This window comes from Hyperolius riggenbachi, chromosome 10 (genome assembly GCF_040937935.1).
Source record: "Hyperolius riggenbachi isolate aHypRig1 chromosome 10, aHypRig1.pri, whole genome shotgun sequence".
Taxonomy (NCBI): domain Eukaryota; kingdom Metazoa; phylum Chordata; class Amphibia; order Anura; family Hyperoliidae; genus Hyperolius; species Hyperolius riggenbachi.
Window position 1 is genome coordinate 257521300 of NC_090655.1, and position 25999 is coordinate 257547298.

Sequence of the window (25999 nt, forward strand, 5' to 3'; positions counted from 1 at the left end):
GCAGATGGCTGGGATAGCAGAAGTGCAGAGCCTCAGCAGCACACGCTGTGCCTGTAACAGCCGGGACATGCTGGAGGCAGAAGGGGCAGATGGCTGGGATAGCAGAAGTGCAGAGCCTCAGCAGCACACACTGTGCCTATAACAGCCGGGACATGCTGGAGGCAGTAGGGGCAGATGGTTGGGATAGCAGAAGTGCCTCAGCAGCGCACACTGTGCCTGTAACAGCCGAGGCATGCTGGAGGCAGCAGGGGCAGATGGCTGGGATAACAGAAGTGCCTCAGCAGCACACACTGTGCCTGTAACAGCCAGGACATGCTGGAGGCAGCAGGGGCAGATGGCTGGGATAGCAGAAGTGCAGAGCCTCAGCAGCACACACTGTGCCTGTAACAGAAGGGACATGCTGGAGGCAGCAGGGGCCAATGGCTGGGATAGCAGAAGTGTAGAGCCTCAGCAGCATACACTGTGCCTGTAACAGCTGGGACATGCTGGAGGCAGCAGGGGCAGATGGCTGGGATAGCAGAAGTGCAGAGCCTCAGCAGTACACACTGTGCCTGTAACAGCCAGGACACGCTGGAGGCAGCAGGGGTAGATGGCTGGGATAGCAGAAGTGCAGAGCCTCAGCAGCACACACTGTGCCTATAACAGCCAGGTCATGCTGGAGACAGCAGAGGCAGATGGCTGGGATAGCAGAAGTGCAGGGCATCAGCAGCACACACTGTGCCTGTAACAGCCGGGACATGCTGGAGGCAGCAGGGGCAGATGGCTGGGATAGCAGAAGAGCCTCAGCAGCACACACTGTGCCTGTAACAGCCGGGACATGCTGGAGGCAGCAGGGGCAGATGGCTGGGATAGCAGAAGAGCCTCAGCAGCACACACTGTGCCTGTAACAGCCGGGACATGCTGGAGGCAGCAGGGGCAGATGGCTGGGATAGCAGAAGTGCAGATCCTCAGCAGCACACACTGTGCCTGTAACAGCCAGGACATGCTGGAGGCAGCAGGGGCCGATGGCTGGGATAGCAGAAGTGCAGAGCCTCAGCAGCACACGCTGTGCCTGTAACAGCCGGGACACGCTGGAGGCAGCAGGGGCAGATGGCTGGGATAGCAGAAGTGCAGAGCCTCAGCAGCACACGCTGTGCCTGTAACAGCCGGGACATGCTGGAGGCAGCAGGGGCAGATGGCTGGGATAGCAGAAGAGCCTCAGCAGCACACACTGTGCCTGTAAAAGCCGGGACATGCTGGAGGCAGCAGGGGCAGATGGCTGGGATAGCAGAAGAGCCTCAGCAGCACACACTGTGCTGTAACAGCCGGGACATGCTGGAGGCAGCAGGGGCAGATGGCTGGGATAGCAGAAGTGCAGATCCTCAGCAGCACACACTGTGCCTGTAACAGCCAGGACATGCTGGAGGCAGCAGGGGCCGATGGCTGGGATAGCAGAAGTGCAGAGCCTCAGCAGCACACGCTGTGCCTGTAACAGCCGGGACACGCTGGAGGCAGCAGGGGCAGATGGCTGGGATAGCAGAAGTGCAGAGCCTCAGCAGCACACGCTGTGCCTGTAACAGCCGGGACATGCTGGAGGCAGCAGGGGCAGATGGCTGGGATAGCAGAAGTGCAGAGCCTCAGCAGCACACACTGTGCCTGTAACAGCCGGGACATGCTGGAGGCAGCAGGGGCAGATGGCTGGGATAGCAGAAGAGCCTCAGCAGCACACACTGTGCCTGTAACAGCCGGGACATGCTGGAGGCAGCAGGGGCAGATGGCTGGGATAGCAGAAGTGCACAGCCTCAGCAGCACACACTGTGCCTGTAACAGCCAGGACATGCTGGAGGCAGCAGGGGCAGATGGCTGGGATGGCAGAAGTGCAGAGCCTCAGCAGCACACACTGTGCCTGTAACAGAAGGGACATGCTGGAGGCAGCAGGGGCCAATGGCTGGGATAGCAGAAGTGTAGAGCCTCAGCAGCATACACTGTGCCTGTAACAGCAGGGACATGCTGGAGGCAGCAGGGGCAGTTGGCTGGGATAGCAGAAGTGCAGAGCCTCAGCAGTACACACTGTGCCTGTAACAGCCGGGACACGCTGGAGGCAGCAGGGGCAGATGGCTGGGATAGCAGAAGTGCAGAGCCTCAGCAGCACACACCGTGCCTATAACAGCCGGGGCATGCTGGAGACAGCAGAGGCAGATGGCTGGGATAGCAGAAGTGCAGGGCATCAGCAGCACACACTGTGCCTGTAACAGCCGGGACATGCTGGAGGCAGCAGGGGCAGATGGCTGGGATAGCAGAAGAGCCTCAGCAGCACACACTGTGCCTGTAACAGCCGGGACATGCTGGAGGCAGCAGGGGCAGATGGCTGGGATAGCAGAAGAGCCTCAGCAGCACACACTGTGCCTGTAACAGCCGGGACATGCTGGAGGCAGCTGGGGCAGATGGCTGGGATAGTAGAAGTGCAGAGCCTCAGCAGCACACACTGTCCCTGTAACATCCGGGACATGCTGGAGGCAGCAGGGGCAGATGGCTGGGATAGCAGAAGTGCAGATCCTCAGCAGCACACACTGTGCCTGTAACAGCCAGGACATGCTGGAGGCAGCAGGGGCAGATGGCTGGGATAGCAGAAGTGCAGAGCCTCAGCAGCACACGCTGTGCCTGTATCAGCCGGGACACGCTGGAGGCAGCAGGGGCAGATGGCTGGGATAGCAGAAGTGCAGAGCCTCAGCAGCACACGCTGTGCCTGTAACAGCCGGGACATGCTGGAGGCAGAAGGGGCAGATGGCTGGGATAGCAGAAGTGCAGAGCCTCAGCAGCACACACTGTGCCTGTAACAGCCGGGACATGCTGGAGGCAGCAGGGGCAGATGGCTGGGATAGCAGAAGAGCCTCAGCAGCACACGCTGTGCCTGTAACAGCCGGGACATGCTGGAGGCAGCAGGGGCAGATAGCTGGGATAGCAGAAGTGCAGAGCCTCAGCAGCACACACTGTGCCTGTAACAGCCGGGACATGCTGGAGGCAGCAGGGGCAGATGGCTGGGATAGCAGAAGTGCCTCAGCAGCACACACTGTGCCTGTAACAGCCCGGACATGCTGAAGGCAGGAGGGGCAGATGGCTGGGATAGCAGAAGTGCCTCAGCAGCACACATTGTGCCTGTAACATCCAGGACATGCTGGAGGCAGCAGGGGCAGATGGCTGGGATAGCAGAAGTGCAGAGCCTCAGCAGCACACACTGTGCCTGTAACAGCCAGGACATGCTGATGGCAGCAGGGGCAGATGGCTGGGATAGCAGAAGTGCAGAGCCTCAGCAGCACACATTGTGCCTGTAACAGCCAGGACATGCTGATGGCAGCAGGGGCCGATGGCTGGGATAGCAGAAGTGCAGAGCCTCAGCAGCACACGCTGTGCCTGTAACAGCCGGGACATGCTGGAGGCAGAAGGGGCAGATGGCTGGGATAGCAGAAGTGCAGAGCCTCAGCAGCACACACTGTGCCTGTAACAGCCGGGACATGCTGGAGGCAGCAGGGGCAGATGGCTGGGATAGCAGAAGTGCAGAGCCTCAGCAGCACACACTGTGCCTGTAACAGCCGGGACATGCTGGAGGCAGCAGGGGCAGATGGCTGGGATAGCAGAAGTGCAGAGCCTCAGCAGCACACACTGTGCCTGTAACAGCCAGGACATGCTGGAGGCAGCAGGGGCAGATGGCTGGGATAGCAGAAGTGCCTCAGCAGCACACACTGTGCCTGTAACAGCCGGGACATGCTGGAGACAGCAGGGGAAGATGGCTGGGATAGCAGAAGTGCAGAGCCTCAGCAGCACACACTGTGCCTGTAACAGCCGGGACATGCTGGAGGCAGCAGGGGCAGATGGCTGGGATAGCAGAAGCACAGAGCCTCAGCAGCACACGCTGTGCCTGTAACAGCCGGGACATGCTGGGGGACAGCAGGGGCAGATGGCTGGGATAGCAGAAGTGCAGAGCCTCAGCAGCACACACTTTCCCTGTAACAGCCGGGACATGCTGGAAGCAGCAGGGGCAGATGGCTGGGATAGCAGAAGTGCCTCAGCAGCACACACTGCCTGTAACAGGCGGGACATGCTGGAGGCAGCAGGGGCAGATGGCTGGGATAGCAGAAGTGCAGAGCCTCAGCAGCACACACTGTGCCTGTAACAGCCGGGACATGCTGGAGGCAGCAGGGGCAGATGGCTGGGATAGCAGAAGTGCAGAGCCTCAGCAGCACACACTGTGCCTGTAACAGCCAGGACATGCTGATGGCAGCAGGGGCCGATGGCTGGGATAGCAGAAGTGCAGAGCCTCAGCAGCACACGCTGTGCCTGTAACAGCCGGGACATGCTGGAGGCAGAAGGGGCAGATGGCTGGGATAGCAGAAGTGCAGAGCCTCAACAGCACACACTTTCCCTGTAACAGCCGGGACACGCTGGAGGCAGCAGGGGCAGATGGCTGCCGGGATAGCAGAAGTGCAGAGCCTCAGCAGCACACACTGTGCCTGTAACAGGCGGAACACGCTGGAGGCAGCAGGGGCAGATGGCTGGGATAGCAGAAGTGCCTCAGCAGCACACACTGTGCCTGTAACAGCCGGGACATGCTGGAGACAGCAGGGGCAGATGGCTGGGATAGCAGAAGTGCAGAGCCTCAGCAGCACACACTGTGCCTGTAACAGCCGGGACATGCTGGAGGCAGCAGGGGCAGATGGCTGGGATAGCAGAAGCACAGAGCCTCAGCAGCACACGCTGTGCCTGTAACAGCCGGGACATGCTGGGGGACAGCAGGGGCAGATGGCTGGGATAGCAGAAGTGCAGAGCCTCAGCAGCACACACTTTCCCTGTAACAGCCGGGACATGCTGGAAGCAGCAGGGGCAGATGGCTGGGATAGCAGAAGTGCCTCAGCAGCACACACTGTGCCTGTAACAGCCGGGACATGCTGGAGGCAGCAGGGGCAGATGGCTGGGATAGCAGAAGTGCAGAGCCTCAGCAGCACACACTGTGCCTGTAACAGCCGGGACATGCTGGAGGCAGCAGGGGCAGATGGCTGGGATAGCAGAAGTGCAGAGCCTCAGCAGCACACGCTGTGCCTGTAACAGCCGGGACATGCTGGAGGCAGCAGGGGCAGATGGCTGGGATAGCAGAAGTGCCTCAGCAGCACACACTGTGCCTGTAACAGCCAGGACATGCTGGAGGCAGCAGGGGCAGATGGCTGGGATAGCAGAAGTGCAGAGCCTCAGCAGTACACACTGTGCCGGTAACAGCCGGGACATGCTGGAGGCAGCAGGGGCAGATGACTGGGATAGCAGAAGGGCAGAGCCTCAGCAGCACACACTGTGCCTGTAACAGCCGGACATGCTGGAGGCAGCAGGGGCAGATGGCTGGGATAGCAGAAGTACAGAGCCTCAGCAGCACACACTGTGCCTGTAACAGCCGGGACATGCTGGGGGACAGCAGGGGCAGATGGCTGGGATAGCAGAAGTGCAGAGCCTCAGCAGCACACACTGTCCCTGTAACAGCCGGGACATGCTGGAGGCAGCAGGGGCAGATGGCTGGGATAGCAGAAGTGCCTCAGCAGCACACACTGTGCCTGTAACAGCCGGGACATGCTGGAGGCAGCAGGGGCAGATGGCTGGGATAGCAGAAGTGCAGAGCCTCAGCAGCGCACACTGTGTCTGTAACAGCTGGGACATGCTGGAGGCAGCAGGGGCAGATGGCTGGGATAGCAGAAGTGCAGAGCCTCAGCAGCACACACTGTGCCTGTAACAGCCGGGACATGCTGGAGGCAGCAGAGGCAGATGGCTGGGATAGCAGAAGTGCAGAGCCTCAGCAGCACACACTGTGCCTGTAACAGCCGGGACATGCTGGAGGTAGCGGGGGCAGATTGCTGGGATAGCAGAAGAGCCTCAGCAGCACACACTGTGCCTGTAACAGCCTGGACATGCTGGAGGCAGCAGGGGCAGATGGCTGGGATAGCATATGTGCAGAGCCTCAACAGCACACACTGTGCCTGTAACAGCCGGGACATGCTGGAGGCAGCAGGGGCAGATAGCTGGGATAGCATATGTGCAGAGCCTCAGCAGCACACACTGTGCCTGTAACAGCTGGGACATGCTGCAGGCAGCAGGGGCAGATGGCTGGGATAGCAGAAGTGCAGAGCCACAGCAGCACACACTGTGCCTGTAACAGCCGGGACATGCTGGAGGCAGCAGAGGCAGATGGCTGGGATAGCTGAAGTGCAGAGCCTCAGCAGCACACGCTGTGCCTGTAACAGCCGGGACATGCTGGAGGCAGCAGGGGCAGATGGCTGGGATAGCAGAAGTGCCTCAGCAGCACACACTGTGCCTGTAACAGCCGGGACAAGCTGGAGGCAGGAGGGGCAGATGGCTGGGATAGCAGAAGTGCCTCAGCAGCACACACTGTGCCTGTAACAGCCAGGACATGCTGGAGACAGCAGGGGCAGATGGCTGGGATAACAGAAGTGCAGAGCCACAGCAGCACACACTGTGCCTGTAACAGCCGGGACATGCTGGAGGCAGCAGGGGCAGATGGCTGGGATAGCAGAAGTGCAGAGCCTCAGCAGCACACACTGTGCCTGTAACAGCCAGGACATGCTGATGGCAGCAGGGGCCGATGGCTGGGATAGCAGAAGTGCAGAGCCTCAGCAGCACACGCTGTGCCTGTAACAGCCGGGACATGCTGGAGGCAGAAGGGGCAGATGGCTGGGATAGCAGAAGTGCAGAGCCTCAGCAGCACACACTTTCCCTGTAACAGCCGGGACACGCTGGAGGCAGCAGGGGCAGATGGCTGCCGGGATAGCAGAAGTGCAGAGCCTCAGCAGCACACACTGTGCCTGTAACAGCCGGGACACGCTGGAGGCAGCAGGGGCAGATGGCTGGGATAGCAGAAGTGCAGAGCCTCAGCAGCACACACTGTGCCTGTAACAGCCGGGACATGCTGGAGACAGCAGGGGCAGATGGCTGGGATAGCAGAAGTGCAGAGCCTCAGCAGCACACACTGTGCCTGTAACAGCCGGGACATGCTGGAGGCAGCAGGGGCAGATGGCTGGCATAGCAGAAGCACAGAGCCTCAGCAGCACACGCTGTGCCTGTAACAGCCGGGACATGCTGGAGGCAGCAGGGGCAGATGGCTGGGATAGCAGAAGTGCAGAGCCTCAGCAGCACACACTGTGCCTGTAACAGCTGGGACATGCTGGAGGCGGCAGGGGCAGATGGCTGGGATAGCAGAAGTGCAGAGCCTCAGCAGCACACGCTGTGCCTGTAACAGCCGGGACATGCTGGAGGCAGCAGGGGTAGATGGCTGGGATAGCAGAAGTGCCTCAGCAGCACACACTGCCTGTAACAGGCGGGACATGCTGGAGGCTGCAGGGGAAGATGGCTGGGATAGCAGAAGTGCAGAGCCTCAGCAGCACACACTGTGCCTGTAACAGCTGGGACATGCTGGAGGCAGCAGGGGCAGATGACTGGGATAGCAGAAGGGCAGAGCCTCAGCAGCACACACTGTGCCTGTAACAGCCGGACATGCTGGAGGCAGCAGGGGCAGATGGCTGGGATAGCAGAAGTACAGAGCCTAAGCAGCACACACTGTGCCTGTAACAGCCGGGACATGCTGGAGGCAGCAGGGGCAGATGGCTGGGATAGCAGAAGCACAGAGTCTCAACAGCACACGCTGTGCCTGTAACAGCCGGGACATGCTGGGGGACAGCAGGGGCAGATGGCTGGGATAGCAGAAGTGCAGAGCCTCAGCAGCACACACTTTCCCTGTAACAGCCGGGACATGCTGCAGGCAGCAGGGGCAGATGGCTGGGATAGCAGAAGTGCAGAGCCTCAGCAGCACACACTGTGCCTGTAACAGCCGGGACATGCTGGAGGCAGCAGGGGCAGATGGCTGGGATAGCATATGTGCAGAGCCTCAGCAGCACACACTGTGCCTGTAACAGCCGGGACATGCTGGAGGCAGCAGGGGCAGATGACTGGGATAGCAGAAGTGCAGAGCCTCAGCAGCACACACTGTGCCTGTAACAGCCAGGACATGCTGGAGGTAGCGGGGGCAGATGGCTGGGATAGCAGATGAGCCTCAGCAGCACACACTGTGCCTGTAACAGCCGGGACATGCTGGAGGCAGCAGGGGCAGATGGCTGGCATAGCATATGTGCAGAGCCTCAGCAGCACACACTGTGCCTGTAACAGCCAGGACATGCTGCAGGCAGCAGGGGCAGATGGCTGGGATAGCAGAAGTGCAGAGCCTCAGCAGCACACACTGTGCCTGTAACAGCCAGGACATGCTGGAGGTAGCGGGGGCAGATGGCTGGGATAGCAGAAGAGCCTCAGCAGAACACACTGTGCCTGTAACAGCCGGGACATGCTGCAGGCAGCAGGGGCAGATGGCTGGGATAGCAGAAGTGCAGAGCCTCAGCAGCACACACTGTGCCTGTAACAGCCAGGACATGCTGGAGGTAGCGGGGGCAGATGGCTGGGATAGCAGATGAGCCTCAGCAGCACACACTGTGCCTGTAACAGCCGGGACATGCTGGAGGCAGCAGGGGCAGATGGCTGGCATAGCATATGTGCAGAGCCTCAGCAGCACACACTGTGCCTGTAACAGCCAGGACATGCTGCAGGCAGCAGGGGCAGATGGCTGGGATAGCAGAAGTGCAGAGCCTCAGCAGCACATACTGTGCCTGTAACAGCCGGGACACGCTAGAGGCAGCAGGGGCAGATGGCTGGGATAGCAGAAGTGCAGAGCCTCAGCAGCACACGCTGTGCCTGTAACAGCCGAGACATGCTGGAGGCAGCAGGGGCAGATGGCTGGGATAGCAGAAGCACAGAGCCTCAGCAGCACACGCTGTGCCTGTAACAGCCGGGACATGCTGGGGGACAGCAGGGGCAGATGGCTGGGATAGCAGAAGTGCAGAGCCTCAGCAGCACACACTGTCCCTGTAACAGCCGGGACATGCTGGAGGCAGCAGGGGCAGATGGCTGGAATAGCAGAAGTGCAGAGCCTCAGCAGCGCACACTGTGTCTGTAACAGCTGGGACATGCTGGAGGCAGCAGGGGCAGATGGCTGGGATAGCAGAAGTGCAGAGCCTCAGCAGCACACACTGTGCCTGTAACAGCCGGGACATGCTGGAGGCAGCAGAGGCAGATGGCTGGGATAGCAGAAGTGCAGAGCCTCAGCAGCACACACTGTGCCTGTAACAGCCGGGACATGCTGGAGGTAGCGGGGGCAGATGGCTGGGATAGCAGAAGAGCCTCAGCAGCACACACTGTGCCTGTAACAGCCTGGACATGCTGGAGGCAGCAGGGGCAGGTGGCTGGGATAGCATATGTGCAGAGCCTCAACAGCACACACTGTGCCTGTAACAGCCGGGACATGCTGGAGGCAGCAGGGGCAGATAGCTGGGATAGCAGAAGAGCCTCAGCAGCACACACTGTGCCTGTAACAGCCGGGACATGCTGCAGGCAGCAGGGGCAGATGGCTGGGATAGCAGAAGTGCAGAGCCTCAGCAGCACACACTGTGCCTGTAACAGCCGGGACATGCTGGAGGTAGCGGGGGCAGATGGCTGGGATAGCAGAAGAGCCTCAGCAGCACACACTGTGCCTGTAACAGCCTGGACATGCTGGAGGCAGCAGGGGCAGATGGCTGGGATAGCAGAAGTGCAGAGCCTCAGCAGCACACACTTTCCCTGTAACAGCCGGGACATGCTGGAGGCGGCAGGGGCAGATGGCTGGGATAGCATATGTGCAGAGCCTCAGCAGCACACACTGTGCCTGTAACAGCCGGGACATGCTGGAGGCAGCAGGGGCAGATGGCTGGGATAGCATACGTGCAGAGCTTCAGCAGCACACACTGTGCCTGTAACAGCCGGGACATGCTGCAGGCAGCAAGGGCAGATGGCTGGGATAGCAGAAGAGCCTCAGCAGCACACACTGTGCCTGTAACAGCTTGGACATGCTGGAGGTAGCAGGGGCAGATGGCTGGGATAGCATATGTGCAGAGCCTCAACAGCACACACTGTGCCTGTAACAGCCGGGACATGCTGGAGGCAGCAGGGGCAGATAGCTGGGATAGCATATGTGCAGAGCCTCAGCAGCACACACTGTGCCTGTAACAGCCGGGACATGCTGGAGGCAGCAGGGGCAGATGGCTGGGATAGCAGAAGTGCAGAGCCTCAGCAGCACACACTGTGCCTGTAACAGCCGGGACATGCTGGAGGCAGCAGAGGCAGATGCCTGGGATAGCTGAAGTGCAGAGCCTCAGCAGCACACACTGTGCCTGTAACAGCTGGGACATGCTGGAGGCAGCTGAGGTAGATGGCTGGGATAGCAGAAGTGCAGAGCCTCAGCAGCACACACTGTGCCTGTAACAGCCGGGACATGCTGGAGGCAGCGGGGGCAGATGGCTGGGATAGCAGAAGAGCCTCAGCAGAACACACTGTGCCTGTAACAGCCGGGACATGCTGGAGGCAGCAGGGGCAGATGGCTGGGATAGCATACGTGCAGAGCTTCAGCAGCACACACTGTGCCTGTAACAGCCGGGACATGCTGCAGGCAGCAAGGGCAGATGGCTGGGATAGCAGAAGTGCAGAGCCTCAGCAGCACACACTGTGCCTGTAAAAGCCGGGACATGCTGGAGGCAGCAGGGGCAGATGGCTGGGATAGCATATCTGCAGAGCCTTAGCAGCACACACTGTGCCTGTAACAGCCAGGACATGCTGGAGACAGCAGGGGCAGATGGCTGGGATAGCAGAAGTGCAGAGCCTCAGCAGCACACACTGTGCCTGTAACAGCCAGGACATGCTGGAGACAGCAGGGGCTGATGGCTGGGATAGCAGAAGTGCAGAGCCTCAGCAGCACACACTGTGCCTGTAACAGCCGGGACATGCTGGAGGCAGCAGGGGCAGATGGCTGGGATAGCAGAAGTGCAGAGCCTCAGCAGCACACACTGTGCCTGTAACAGCCGGGACATGCTGGAGGTAGCGGGGGCAGATGGCTGGGATAGCAGAAGAGCCTCAGCAGCACACACTGTGCCTGTAACAGCCGGGACATGCTGGAGGCAGCAGGGGCAGATGGCTGGGATAGCAGAAGTGCAGAGCCTCAGCAGCACACGCTGTGCCTGTAACAGCCGGGACATGCTGGAGGCAGAAGGGGCAGATGGCTGGGATAGCATATGTGCAGAGCCTCAGCAGCACACACTGTGCCTGTAACAGCCGGGACATGCTGGAGGCAGAAGGGGCAGATGGCTGGGATAGCATATGTGCAGAGCCTCAGCAGCACACACTGTGCCTGTAACAGCCGGGACATGCTGGAGGCAGCAGGGGCAGCTGGCTGGGATAGCAGAAGTGCAGAGCCTCAGCAGCACACACTGTGCCTGTAACAGCCGGGACATGCTGGAGGCAGCAGGGCAGATGGCTGGGATAGCAGAAGTGCAGAGCCTCAGCAGCACACACTGTGCCTGTAACAGCCGGGACATGCTGGAGGCAGCAGGGGCAGATGGCTGGGATAGCAGAAGTGCAGAGCCTCAGCAGCACACACGGTGCCTGTAACAGCCGGGACATGCTGGAGGCAGCAGGGGCAGATGGCGGGGATAGTATATGTGCAGAGCCTCAGCAGCACACACTGTGCCTGTAACAGCCGGGACATGCTGGAGGCAGCAGGGGCAGATGGCTGGGATAGCAGAAGTGCCTCAGCAGCACACACTGTGCCTGTAACAGCCGGGACATGCTGCAGGCAGCAGGGCAGATGGCTGGGATAGCAGAAGTACAGAGCCTCAGCAGCACACACTGTGCCTGTAACAGCCGGGACATGCTGGAGGCAGCAGGGGCAGCTGGCTGGGATAGCAGAAGTGCAGAGCCTCAGCAGCACACACTGTGCCTGTAACAGCCGGGACATGCTGGAGGCAGCAGGGGCAGATGGCTGGGATAGCAGAAGTGCAGAGCCTCAGCAGCACACACTGTGCCTGTAACAGCCGGGACATGCTGTAGGCAGCACGGGCAGATGACTGGGATAGCAGAAGTGCAGAGCCTCAGCAGCACACACTGTGCCTGTAACAGCCGGGACATGCTGGAGGCAGCAGGGGCAGATGGCTGGGATAGCAGAAGTGCAGAGCCTCAGCAGCACACACGGTGCCTGTAACAGCCGGGACATGCTGGAGGCAGCAGGGGCAGATGACGGGGATAGTATATGTGCAGAGCCTCAGCAGCACACACTGTGCCTGTAACAGCCGGGACATGCTGGAGGCAGCAGGGGCAGATGGCTGGGATAGCAGAAGTGCCTCAGCAGCACACACTGTGCCTGTAACAGCCGGGACATGCTGCAGGCAGCAGGGCAGATGGCTGGGATAGCAGAAGTACAGAGCCTCAGCAGCACACACTGTGCCTGTAACAGCCGGGACATGCTGGAGGCAGCAGGGGCAGATGGCTGGGATAGCAGAAGTGCAGAGCCTCAGCAGCACACACTGTGCCTGTAACAGCCGGGACATGCTGGAGGTAGCGGGGGCAGATGGCTGGGATAGCAGAAGAGCCTCAGCAGCACACACTGTGCCTGTAACAGCCGGGACATGCTGGAGGCAGCAGGGGCAGATGGCTGGGATAGCATATGTGCAGAGCCTCAGCAGCACACACTGTGCCTGTAACAGCCGGGACATGCTGGAGGCAGAAGGGGCAGATGGCTGGGATAGCATATGTGCAGAGCCTCAGCAGCACACACTGTGCCTTTAACAGCCGGGACATGCTGGAGGCAGCAGGGGCAGCTGGCTGGGATAGCAGAAGTGCAGAGCCTCAGCAGCACACACTGTGCCTGTAACAGCCGGGACATGCTGGAGGCAGCAGGGGCAGATGGCTGGGATAGCAGAAGTGCAGAGCCTCAGCAGCACACACTGTGCCTGTAACAGCCGGGACATGCTGTAGGCAGCACGGGCAGATGGCTGGGATAGCAGAAGTGCAGAGCCTCAGCAGCACACACTGTGCCTGTAACAGCCGGGACATGCTGGAGGCAGCAGGGGCAGATGGCTGGGATAGCAGAAGTGCAGAGCCTCAGCAGCACACACGGTGCCTGTAACAGCCGGGACATGCTGGAGGCAGCAGGGGCAGATGGCGGGGATAGTATATGTGCAGAGCCTCAGCAGCACACACTGTGCCTGTAACAGCCGGGACATGCTGGAGGCAGCAGGGGCAGATGGCTGGGATAGCAGAAGTGCCTCAGCAGCACACACTGTGCCTGTAACAGCCGGGACATGCTGCAGGCAGCAGGGCAGATGGCTGGGATAGCAGAAGTACAGAGCCTCAGCAGCACACACTGTGCCTGTAACAGCCGGGACATGCTGGAGGCAGCAGGGGCAGCTGGCTGGGATAGCAGAAGTGCAGAGCCTCAGCAGCACACACTGTGCCTGTAACAGCCGGGACATGCTGGAGGCAGCAGGGGCAGATGGCTGGGATAGCAGAAGTGCAGAGCCTCAGCAGCACACACTGTGCCTGTAACAGCCGGGACATGCTGTAGGCAGCACGGGCAGATGGCTGGGATAGCAGAAGTGCAGAGCCTCAGCAGCACACACTGTGCCTGTAACAGCTGGGACATGCTGGAGGCAGCAGGGGCAGATGGCTGGGATAGCAGAAGTGCAGAGCCTCAGCAGCACACACGGTGCCTGTAACAGCCGGGACATGCTGGAGGCAGCAGGGGCAGATGGCGGGGATAGTATATGTGCAGAGCCTCAGCAGCACACACTGTGCCTGTAACAGCCGGGACATGCTGGAGGCAGCAGGGGCAGATGGCTGGGATAGCAGAAGTGCCTCAGCAGCACACACTGTGCCTGTAACAGCCGGGACATGCTGCAGGCAGCAGGGCAGATGGCTGGGATAGCAGAAGTACAGAGCCTCAGCAGCACACACTGTGCCTGTAACAGCCGGGACATGCTGGAGGCAGCAGGGGCAGATGGCTGGGATAGCAGAAGTGCAGAGCCTCAGCAGCACACACTGTGCCTGTAACAGCCGGGACATGCTGGAGGCAGCAGGGGCAGATGGCAGGGATAGCAGTGGTGCAGAGCCTCAGCAGCACACACTGTGCCTGTAACAGCCGGGATATGCTGGGGGCAGCAGGGGCAGATGGCTGGGATAGCAGAAGTGCAGACTGCAGAGCCTCAGCAGCACACACTGTGTTTGAGTGTATCAGGTACTTTGTATTCTTGGACCACGTGTTCCTTGTCTAAACTGATTTATTGTTTGTTTTTAGTTGCTGCAATGTTGCATTATGTTTGAAAACATAATCACATTTTTGAACTCTAATGAATGATAAATTAAAAATAAGCGTTAATAAATATTGGAGTGAATGTAAAGTATAAAGGAAAGTTTTAAAGGTATTTATACCCTTATATGGATTGTTCCTAACAGTATAATTGGCTAGAGGTGCTTGAGATGTTACTCACAAAAGAGGGTAATTGATACCCATGATCTTTTATAAAGTGGGACATACTAGAATTAAATTATTATTTCTATAGTGCTGACATCTTCCACAGCCCTTTACAGGTTATATAGTAACATTACTAACTGTCCCTCAGAGGGGCTCACAATCTAATCCCTGCCACAGGTGTATGTCCATTGCAGTCCACAGCCCATTTTAGAGGGAAGCCAATTAACTTATCTGTATGTTTTTGGTATGTGGGGGGAAAACAGCGTGCCTGGAGGAAACCCATGTAGACACGGGGAGAACATACAAACTCTGTGCAGATAGGGTTCGAAAACTGTTGACCCAGCACTGTATTGCCTTGATTCATTAAGCTGCTAAAGCAGCTCAGCTTAATGTGAGGGAGGGCTCACTAAAATGAACAGCGACCACTATGCACACCTTACATAGCAGTGCTCGTTGCAATGTAAGGAGCATGCCTTCCTTAGTTACGCATGTTGAGCATTCTATCTAATGCTCTGCTCTCTCTTCTGTCATCTCCTTTCACCCTCCCCCACACCGAGTATCACAACAAAACGGCTTGACTTGTGGAGCAGATGTGCTGACAGCAAACCAACAATTGTTCCCTCAGGTGATATCTTTTGTAAGGCTCTAATCCAGTTCTGTATCATACTTTAAGAAGAGACTTAAAGTTTCAAAAGCTAGCAATTAACTATGTACAGTTTAGTCATCGAAGGCATTACCACATTCAACGTTTGTTGGTTGATATCGGCAACAAAACGTTATTAATCCAAAGCAGTGACCACAATGTGAAGGCCACGTCTATATGCATGGACCAGACCATTCTGCCTGGAAGAGTCCCAGGATAGTAAACCTATCTAATAGTTTTCATTGTATTCTATATTCAAGCAGTCACCTGATTTTTGATACTTTACATAAGTTTAGAGCAGGGATGAGCAAGAATGATTTACCAAAAGCAAAATCGCCCCGCTACATGTGGGAAGCGTGGGCTGTGGAAGCAGGGGTTAAATCGCCTAGACCTCCTCCCCGGTTCGGATGTGTTCCATGCCGTTCTTCATCTTCTGACACTTGGCATTCTAAATCGAGCTACTGCAGTGAAGGCAGAAGTGTCAGAAGATGTAGTGCATTGGAAGGGAGGTGGCAGTCTAGGTGAGTTAATGTCTGCTTACACAGTTCACGCCACACACACGTTTGGGGTTGATATTGCTTTCTGCAATCTCATTCTTACTAAACCCTGGAGGCCAGGAGAGATATGAAGGGATTAAATGGACATCCTAGTCCAGGCAATTTCTCCAATAATTCTGCCTTCCAGTCTGGTGCAAGAAACGTCCAGTAACCAGAAACATGTTGCATGTCTTCATATTCATCAACTTTCTAAACAGAAGGATGTATTCTGATGAGGATATTGTGCCGTAACAGAGCATAATGATAAGTTAGATGGCTGAGGTTATTCCACAAACAGAGGCTGCAGTTTGCTTATTAACCACAAGATGGAGACATTACTTCTTCCAGGTGGAACGCAGAAACAAGGAGAAATGAATCCATAGACAGGAAGTTTGCAGAAAAAGGAGAAAAGAGGTCCTTGTAAGAGGCAATTTGTGTGATTCTTGTTATATATTAGCAGATAGCAAATGTATGCCAGCTGGGCCTTGTACAGGTTATGCTGTTGCTTACAGTGGGGGAGATTAGTACAGACATGGATATGGATGAGTTTGAGAATACAGTAGAATCTTGCTATAGTAAACTCAATCCCCAGGTCCTGACCATGAGCCTGTATGACTATGACAATGTATGTCAATCCTGATATAGTAAACTACTGAGCCAGGTCCCTTGGAGTTTACTATAAAGACACAGACAAGACACAAAACATGTAGATTGCGCTTTTCTCCTGGCGGACTCAAAGTACCAGAGCTGCAGCCACTAGGACGTGCTCTATAGGCAGTAGCTGCAGTAGGGAGTCTTGCCCAAGGTCTCTACTAGGGATCATAGGAGTAGCAATAGCCCCTGCAACCCCTGTGATTGCAGGGGGGCCCAGGGGCTTTGGGGCCCCTCCTCCCATCTGCATGCAGAGTAGTGCTGGGAGTTATATTTACCAGCTTCCAGCGCTGAAAATCTCTGTGTATCAGAGCAGCTGCCCTTCAAGGAGCTCCCGATCACATGACTTGTTCCGGTCATGTGATAGGGAGCCATTAATGGCAGCAGAGAGAGTGTGCTGTGATGCATGGAGGAGACCGATGCACTGGAAGCAGGAACCATTATTACTTAATATCCTGCACTACTCTGCATGGCAGGAGGGGGTGGCAGGGATGTTTTTTTTTCCCCCTCTGCCTGTCCGGTCCCTTTGGGGGGGGGGGGGTGCAGGGACCATGGATTTTTTTTCAGTGGTGCCCCCCATACATGGTAGTTATGCCCATCCTAGGGATTCTACTGTAGTAATACATGGAATGAGTGTAGGTATTGTAGACAACAATCATTTGTATGGATGGAGAGGTGGTGGTAATTATTAAAGAGAATCTATTTTTTAAAAAAAAAGAGCTCCTGGGGGGTACTTGTCTCTGTACGGGGAAGACTCAGGATTCTAATAAGGTTTCCCCCGTCCTCTTCGCCTTTCGGGATCCAGCGCTGGCACTCCTGCGCAGGTGCAGCAGCGGCTTTCCAATGTGCTCCAGTGGAAATAGTCAAGTCCGATCGCCAGTGCAGTAGAGCAGACCTGATCGGGCTCGGTTATTTCCGCTGTACCCATCGTGAGGCTGATACAGCACCTATGCAGGAGCGCGGTAGGTAAATATTGCAGCCGCTAATGTGCCACATCCGACAAGCTTGTCGGCTGATTTTATCAGGGCTACCTGCATTGGATACCAGAGGGTGAAAAGGACGGGGGAAGCCTTATTAGGATCCAGGGGCTACTTCCTCCTGAGGTAAGTACCCCCCAGGGGCTGTTTTTTGTTACAGATTCACTTCAAAGAAAGTCTTAGTGATTAGTGTTAGATGAAATGTGAACACTCACATAGGCCTTTATTCCATTCACTTTTTCTCCTAGGTGATATAGTTACCATACCTAATCAACAAAATGCTTTTTTTACCTTCAGCAAGCAAGAAAATACTCAGAATATTGAGAGCATTTTTTGCCTACCTTTTTAAATGCTTTCAATTGCAGAGTGCTAAAAAGTTGTTTTAAATAAAAGAAGAAAATTATAGTTGAAAACTTAGGAAATAAAGTGAACTGTATAGGGGCCACAGTGGTTTTCTCCTAACTGACTCAAAGTGCTTGAGAGCTGCAGAAGATACTCAGTAGGCCACCCTGCAGCATCAAGGAGACTTGCTATAAAAACAATTACTTAGCAAACAGATACTGGCTCCAGCCATGGAAAATAAAAGTTTGCCTTCTTAAATCAGAAGGTATTTGCGACAATTCAGATTGGAGCGAGCATATGATGATTTGTTGTCCCTGTAAGCTAACCACTCCTTCAGAACTGCCAGCTATAATGACACACCAGATTTGCTGCCAGCTATAATGGCACACCAGCCTCCTGCTGCCCAAGGCCCTGGCCTTTGAGGCCTGCCCATAAATCCAGCCTTGGGTGGTGTTAGTATGTGGGTTTTAAAACAGCAGGCGTGGTTTAACTTTCTAGGTGCGTGGACCATGGGGAAAATGGGAGTCAGTGACATCATAAGCAGTCATCTCCCAGTTCCACAGTGTGGAGGGAGGTTTAAAGTGAACCCGACGTGAGAGGTATATGGCGGCTGACAAATGTATTTTCTTTTAAATAATACTAGTTGCCTGGCAGCTCTGCTGATCTATTTTGCTGCAGTAGTTTCTGAATTACACCAGAAACAAACATGCAGCTAATCTTGTCAGATCTGGCAATAATGTCAGAAACACCCGATCTGCTGCATGCTGGTTCAGGGTCTGTTGCTAAAATTATTAGAGGCAGGAAACTGGTATTCCTTAAAGAGACTCCGTAACACAAATTGCATCCTGTTTTTTATCATCCTACAAGTTCCAAAAGCTATTCTAATGTGTTCTGGCTTACTGCAACACTTTCTACTATCACCATCTCTGTAATAAATCAACTTATCTCTCTCTTGTCAGACTTGTCAGCCTGTGTCTGGAAGGCTGCCAAGTTCTTCAGTGTTGTGGTTCTGCTATGAATTCCCCCTTCCAGGCCCCTCTATGCACACTGCCTGTGTATTATTTAGATTAGAGCAGCTTCTCTCTTCTCTCTTATCTTTTACAAGCTGGATAAATCGTCCTCTGAGCTGGCTGGGCTTTCACATAGTGAGGAATTACAGACAAGGGCAAAGCTGTTTGCAGGAAGAAAAGAGCAGCCTGAAACTTCAGTGCACGAGAGATGCAGGGGGAAAGAAACACACAAATGATCTCTTGAGATTCAAAAGGAAAGCTGTATACAGCCTGCTTGTGTATGGATGTATTTTCTATGTGTGGACATACTGTACATCAACCTACTTCCTGTTTTGGTGGCCATTTTGTTTGTTTATAAACAAACTTTTTAAAACGGTTTTTAACCACTTTTAATGCGGCGGGGAGCAGCGAAATTGTGACAGAGGGTAATAGGAGATGTCCCCTAACGCACTGGTATGTTTACTTTTGTGCGATTTTAACAATACAGATTCTCTTTAAAAGGAAATAAATATAGCAGCCTCCATATACCTCTCACCTCGGGTTCAATGTAATATATTCATAGGGATAGATTAAACAGAAAAAGTCAGTGTGGCCATACTTTGTTACAGAGGAGGTCATAGTACACCTGTCACTATCCTGATCACCCCCCCTTGCAGTAATTGCCATACAAGAGACTTTTAAATAACTGCTGTGACTTGTTTGCCAGTTTTCTAGTGCCCCTCCCCCCCTTCATGTGCCATAGATTATGTCTGGCATCTCACCTTCCTAGTAATAATTCAGACCAATCACATAACACAGCCTATCCAGTACAGCCATGTCCCTCTGCGTCCCCAAGCATTGCCAATGTCCTCCAGTATGTAAGCCCCCCCCCCCCCCCCCCCCAGTAATGCCATTGCTTTCCCAGTATAGCAATGTCCATTTTGCTCCCTTCCCCCACCTCCATGCAAAGTAGTAAAATGATACATTGGTTTATATCTAGCTGTCACAGTGTGCTCCAGTCCTCTGCTCCCATTAGCCTCTCTGCCTCTTCTCTCCTCATATCCTCATCCATCTACCACTACCAGCACTGCTGTAACATCACAGGAATGGTACAGTGGGAGGGGGATGTGAGGAGAGAAGGCCAGCTGGAGAGGAGGCAGAGGGAGGACAGGACCAAAGTTTTCTGCTTTCCTACAATACTTTTCTTGCGATACTCTGCTTGGAGCAAAATGTAAAGACACCTCAGACAATGTATTAGCCCAACACCTCAAAGGCAATATTGTTGTCTCCAGGTATACACAGATATATGGGTAAGTCCCTCAGCTAGTGGCAAGGCAAATCTTGTAGAGTGGTCCATACTCTGCATGACCCTACCACCCACAGGTAACAATAATGGGGAGTTCGGGGGGGATAGGATGGTGTATCGATAGTTTCACTGCTGTACAACCTGGATTATCCTCCCCTTACTATCTATCAATAGGCAGCAGCATCCTGTACAGATCACATGACCACATCACTGAGGATGGATGAGGACCAGAGTCACATGACCGAGAAGATATTCAACCTCACCCTGGAGATCATCAATCTGCTGACTGGAGAGGTGAGGAGGATGTTGGGAGGTCACATGACATCACTCTTATCTCTATTAATAAAACACACACCTGAATGGAGAGGTGAGGAGGATTCTGGGAGGTCACATAACAAAACATATCTCTATTAATAAAACACACATATAACATAAGAGGTTTGGGAAAATTTTAGGTCATGTGACATTCTTTTTTTTTTTTCTATACAGATTTGTTCTCCAGTGAAGTCTGATGGTCATGTGACCATCACGGTACCTCCACCTCACATTCTGATATCTGAGGGAAACAACATGCAGAAGATTCTGGAAATCACCAGGAAGATGATGGAGCTGCTGACAGGAGAGGTGAGCAGTGCTGGGAATTATCGGACATTACCCATAATGAGGTGTGTCTGTGTGGTGACTGTATCATTGTGTGTGTTTAGGTTCCTATAAGGTGTCAGGATATGTATTTCTCCATGCAGGAGTGGCAGTATATAGAAGGACACAAGGACCTCTACAAGGACACCATGGTGGAGAATCAGCTGCCCCTCACATCACCGGGTAAGAGGAGACTTTTATTTCTTTTAAAGCACAGAGCAGTATGGAGGGTCCACCTAGATTCTCCCCATCATCTGCTAAACACATAGAGACAATGTATTCAGTCAGTGTGTGTTTCCTGCAGACGGATCCAGTCACAGAAACCTACCAGAGAGATGTGCAGGTCCTCTTTATTCCCAGGATTGTCCAAAAAAAGATCACATCATCCCCCAACGATATCAGGTAGGTGGGGCGTTGGAGAATCCAAACTGTATGACACTTTTCTCTGTATATGCTGTTATCTATTTTCACATTTTAAATGACCTCTCATTTTGTGCACTTAGGGTGGAGAACTGATACATGTAAATGCTGCCATTAAGGTGCAAGAAGAAGAGATGTGTGTGAGGAGTGATCAGCAGTCTATGGAGAAGGGTGACATGATGGGGATAAAGAAAGAGGAAGAAGAAGAGACGTATGTGAGGAGTGATCAGCAGTCTATGGAGGAGGGTGACATGATGGGGACAATTAAAGAGGAAGAAGAGGAGACATATGTGAGGAGTGATCAGCAGTCTGTGGAGGAGGGTGACATGATGGGGGCAAATAAAGAGGAAGAACCAGAGATGTATGTAAGGAGTGATCAGCAGTCTGTGGAGGAGGGTGACATGATGGGAACAAGGAAAGAGGAAGAAGAGCTGTATGTGAGGAGTGATCAGCAGTCTATGGAGGAAGGTGACATGATGAGGACATATAAGGAGGAAGACATTATTACAGGGATGAGCACAGGTGAGTGATAAAGATTATATATTGAAAATACATATTAAGATGGATAAGAAATATGTCCCTGCTGGGCACAGTATAGATCACACATGAATCCAGTAAGTGGGGGAGGGGCTGTAAGAATGATGTTTGGGGGGGAGGGGAGACTGAAGTAAATAAAAACTCACTATAGAAGGTTGTTACCTTCAATATAGGAAAGCTTAATTGCACTTGGCATAGTTGCAAGTATTCACAGAAGTTACCCCCATACTGCTGAAATTCCTGGCAGTGAGTGAATCCCATGTTTCTGAATGGTCGTCATAAGAATGACCCGCTGTTACAAACGTTACACCTGGCGCAATTATATCACTTCCAAAATGATAGTGACAGGGACAGGAAACAGGTAGAAGCTCCCAAAGTGTGGGATTTCATCTAAGCTAAGAGGGGGTCCTGGTAACATAGGGGAGGGGGTCAGTAGTGGCAGGATGACAAAAGGACAGGAAAAAGCATAAAGGGGCAAAGGACCGGAGGAGCCAAAGAGGGGACATAAAGGGACACAGAAGACACACGGAGACAATGGTGGCATAGAGATTGACACTGCAGGGGCAAAGCAGACTTGGGGGAAAGAGTTGTTATACAGGGGGCGACTGGAAGTACAGGGGGACACTACAGGTACAGAGGACAGAGGTGGCATACAGGGGGAGACTGGATGTACAGGGGGACACAACAGGTACAGAGGAGGTACAGGGGACAGAGATGGTGTACAGGGGAAGACTGGAATGCAGGGGGACACTACAGGTACAGAGGAGGTACAGGGGACAGAGGTGGTGTACAGGGGAAGACTGGAAGTACAAGGGGACATTACAGTACAGGTGACTGGAAGTACAAGGGGACACTACAGGTACAGGGGACACAGGTGGCATATGGGGGAGACTGGAAGTACAGGGGGACACAGGGCCGGCCCGCCCATGAGGCGGGATGAAACTTTTGCCTCAGGCGGCACTTCTGGGGGGCGGCACCCGCCCGTCCGTGGGTGTGGGGTCCGCCCGAGCTGGAGGGGAAAGCGGGCAGGAAGGGGGTATTGGGCCTAGCGGCGGGGAGGGGGGTCGAACCCCCCCTCCCTCGCCTGGGTCCCCCGTCCTCCACTCCCCTCCAGCCTTAAAAAGTTACGTTGCTGCAGCTATTATAAGAGGCACGGGCGGGGATCACTCACCTCTTCCTCGTTCCAGCGTGCGCTCCACTGACATCACTTCCTGCTACGTCGCCCACTGTATTGTGAGTGGACGGCGTTACAGGAAGTGACATCAGTGGAGCGCACGTTGGAACGCGGAAAAGGTGAGTGATCCCCGCCCATGCCTCTTACAATGTCTGCAGCAACGTAACTTTTTAAAGCTGGAGGGGAGTGGAGGACGGGGGACCCAGGCGAGGGAGGGGGGGTCCGACCCCCCTCCGCGCCGCTAGGCCCAATAACCCCTTCCTGCCTGCTATCCCCTCCAGCTCGGCGGCCCCTTACAGCCACAGCTTGGGGGGGGGGGGGGGGGGCGGCGGCGATTTCTTTAAAGATTGCCTCAGGCGGCAAAAAGTCTAGGGCTGGGCCTGGGGGACACTACAGGTACAGATGAGGTACAGGGGACTGGTGCTATATGGGGGAGACTAGAAGTACAGCAGGACACTACAGGTACAGAGGAGGTACAGGGGACAGAGGTGGCATACAGGGGGAGACTTGAAGTACAGGGGGACACTACAGGTACAGGGGACAGAGGTGGCATACAGGGGGAAACTGGAAGTATAGGGGGACACTACTAGTACAGATGAGGTACAGGGAACAGAGGTGGCATACGGGGGAGACTGGAAGTAAAGGGGGACACTAAAAGTACAGAGGAGGTACAGGGGACACAGTTGGCATATGGCTGAGACTGGAAGTACAGGGGGACACACAGGTACAGAGGAGGTACAGGGGGCAGAGGTGGCATACAGGTGGAGACTGGAAGTACAGGGTGACACTACAGGTACAGAGGAGGTACAGGGGAAAGAGTTGTCATGGGGAATGAAGGCATAGGGGGACACTACAGGTACAGAGGAGGCACTGGGGACAGAGGTAGTATACAGGGGACACTGGAAGTAAAGGGGAGCACTACAGTTACAGAGGAGGTACAGGGGACAGAGTTGTCATGAGGGATGATGGCATGGAGGGGCACAGTGTAACGACTTACATATGGATTTATGTAAAGTATACATTTGCATTCCTGTGTAAGACTGACTGCACATTACATTACTTAACGTAGTAGCGCCGTGCTAATGAAGTTTCGCGCTACCATCACATCTTCCGGCACTTCAAAGGATCCAGCATAAGTTAAAGAGTGTGCACTATGCTGACAGGGCCGCGCATAGCGTGCGCTCACTTGTATTAACTCATGCTGATTGAGCGCATTATTGTATTGAAGCCACTAACCTGAAAACTGAATGTCCTGGCCAAGTGCCATACCTGATTCTTGGTGACATTACTGATCATTATTTCCAATTTATCTACGCTTACTTTCAAACCCGAATGCTTACCAAAAATTGTAAGACGTGAGTAGATTGGGGTGAATACTGTGGGATTTGAGAAGGAAAGTAGTACATGTTCTGTGAACATAATTTAGGCTTAAGGCTGGTTTCACAGTGGGACGTTACAGGCGCACGTTAGAGCAGCCTGTAACGCAGCCCACCGCACAGTAATGAAAAATCAATGGGCTGTTCACAGTGCCCACGTTGCGTTACAGTGTAACGCTGCGCCATAATATATCGTACTGCATGCAGTACTTTGTAAGCGGCAGAGCCGCGTTACACTGCTTGCACATGCTCAGTAACGTTGGGGAGGAGCGGAGAGCGGCCAGGCACATGGCTAATTAATATGCACTGCACTCAGTGACGTGCAGTGTTTACTTCTTGGAGCGGCCGCTCTGTGCGGCACCACGTGATGCCGCATGCGTCCAAGAGTGCGCATCACAGCATCACGGACGCCAGAGTGAGCTGCACAACGTGACTCACTCTGATGTCCAAGGCAGGGAGCACCAGGCATTGTGTTAGGGGCACGTTATGCGACCATAACGTCCCCTAAAACGCAACGTCCTGGTGTGAAACAAGCCTAAGAGAACAAAGGTATAAGCTAAGGGGTTAGGGAGGCAAAAGAGATATAAGATACTCTACCCCACTGAAACGCGGCCCCATTAAGATATCATACAACGGGGTATCCTGGTAACAGCAATGACAGTTGCACAGGTGCAGCAAATTATCCCCCCATTATAAAAAAATACATACAGCATCCAATATGAATAAACAGGAATGTCAATAAGTCAGCAGCACTGCAACTCAGACCAGCAGTATATATACATTAAACATATCATCCACCATCTTCCCAAGAGATGCCCGTCTGAAGTGTGTCACACATGGTTAATGCTAATCCCACTAGCTCACAAGTGTCAAACTCCAGGCCTGGAGGGCCAGATCCATGCCAGTGTTTAGGATGGACTGAGAAAGAGAGGATGGACCACACCTTTCCTGATTCAGACCCATCAATTCATTTGAGCTGCATCACAAATGTGTGAGGACCTCGGCCCTCGCAGGACCGGTTTGACATCTCTGCACTAGATTGAGGAATAAGGGGTAAGGGGTGCCCAGTGATGGGGGGAGCTGTTTGCACTCCCTGGGGTACAGGCAGGTGCAAGGATAGGTAAGGGGGAAGCATCAGGAACAGATCAAAGCTTACAAGCATCTAAAAACAAGATATCTATTGGGCTGGAATAGATAAGGGAAGATCATGGCATCATTCATTTAGAAATAGACTAGTAAAAAAAAGTACAGAGAAAATGAAGGATGAAGAGGGTAACCCCTCCTATAGCACACAAGGGATTGGGGCCACCTTTCTAGACTACTAGGATAAGCTCCATCATCTAAATCATCTAAATCGTACAGCAGATAAAGAGATAATTACAAGCTTTACTGCAGCAGAGGAATGTGTGCATCAAACACCAAGTTAAAACCTGATATATCTGGCTGTGCAAATTTGGCCTAATTGGCTTTGTATGGGGGCATTTGGGAGCCACCCCGTGGCGCTCCTGGATAGTGCTAATGTAGCATGAACTTATCCCCGGCAGGGCAACCGCTTTGCGGTGTTAGTTTTAGGTCCTGCATATCTTGGCATGCGAAGGCAAATGCATATTTGCATGAGCAATGTCTCGTAATTAGCCAATTAGGCCAAACTTGCAAAGCCAGATTTATCAGATTTTACTTGGTGTTTGGTGCATGCATTCCTCTGCTGTAGTGTTTCTATAATTACAAGCTTTCTAGTTAAAAAAAAACCTGAACTCAGAACTTCCTCTCTGCTCTAAAAGATTAAAAAACAGCATCATAGCCTTGAAAAACAACAACATTTCTTTGTTACAGCTGATACAAATTATGTAATAAATCTGCAGTGTATCTACTTCCTGGTTTCATGGAAGCAGCTGTAGGGTTAACATCCTGTGTTTACAAATTAGATGTCAGTTGTGATTAGTCACAGATGAGGTCATATTGGACAGGCTAAACTCTTTAAATACATACAGGGTGCATTTCT

At 53.9% G+C, this 25999-nt stretch overlaps 1 protein-coding gene across 1 annotated transcript; it reads left to right on the forward strand.

Moving 5' to 3' along the window:
• Window positions 1-16118: 16118 nt before the first annotated feature.
• On the forward strand, window positions 16119-21137 carry LOC137537122 (oocyte zinc finger protein XlCOF8.4-like; the record flags this gene model as incomplete). Its single annotated transcript, XM_068259255.1, has 6 exons — window positions 16119-16211; window positions 20026-20145; window positions 20341-20475; window positions 20556-20673; window positions 20795-20892; window positions 20994-21137. Coding segments are annotated over exons 1-6 (708 nt in total), but the record flags the coding sequence as incomplete, so codon positions are not given.
• Between the last annotated feature and the right edge of the window lie 4862 nt (window positions 21138-25999).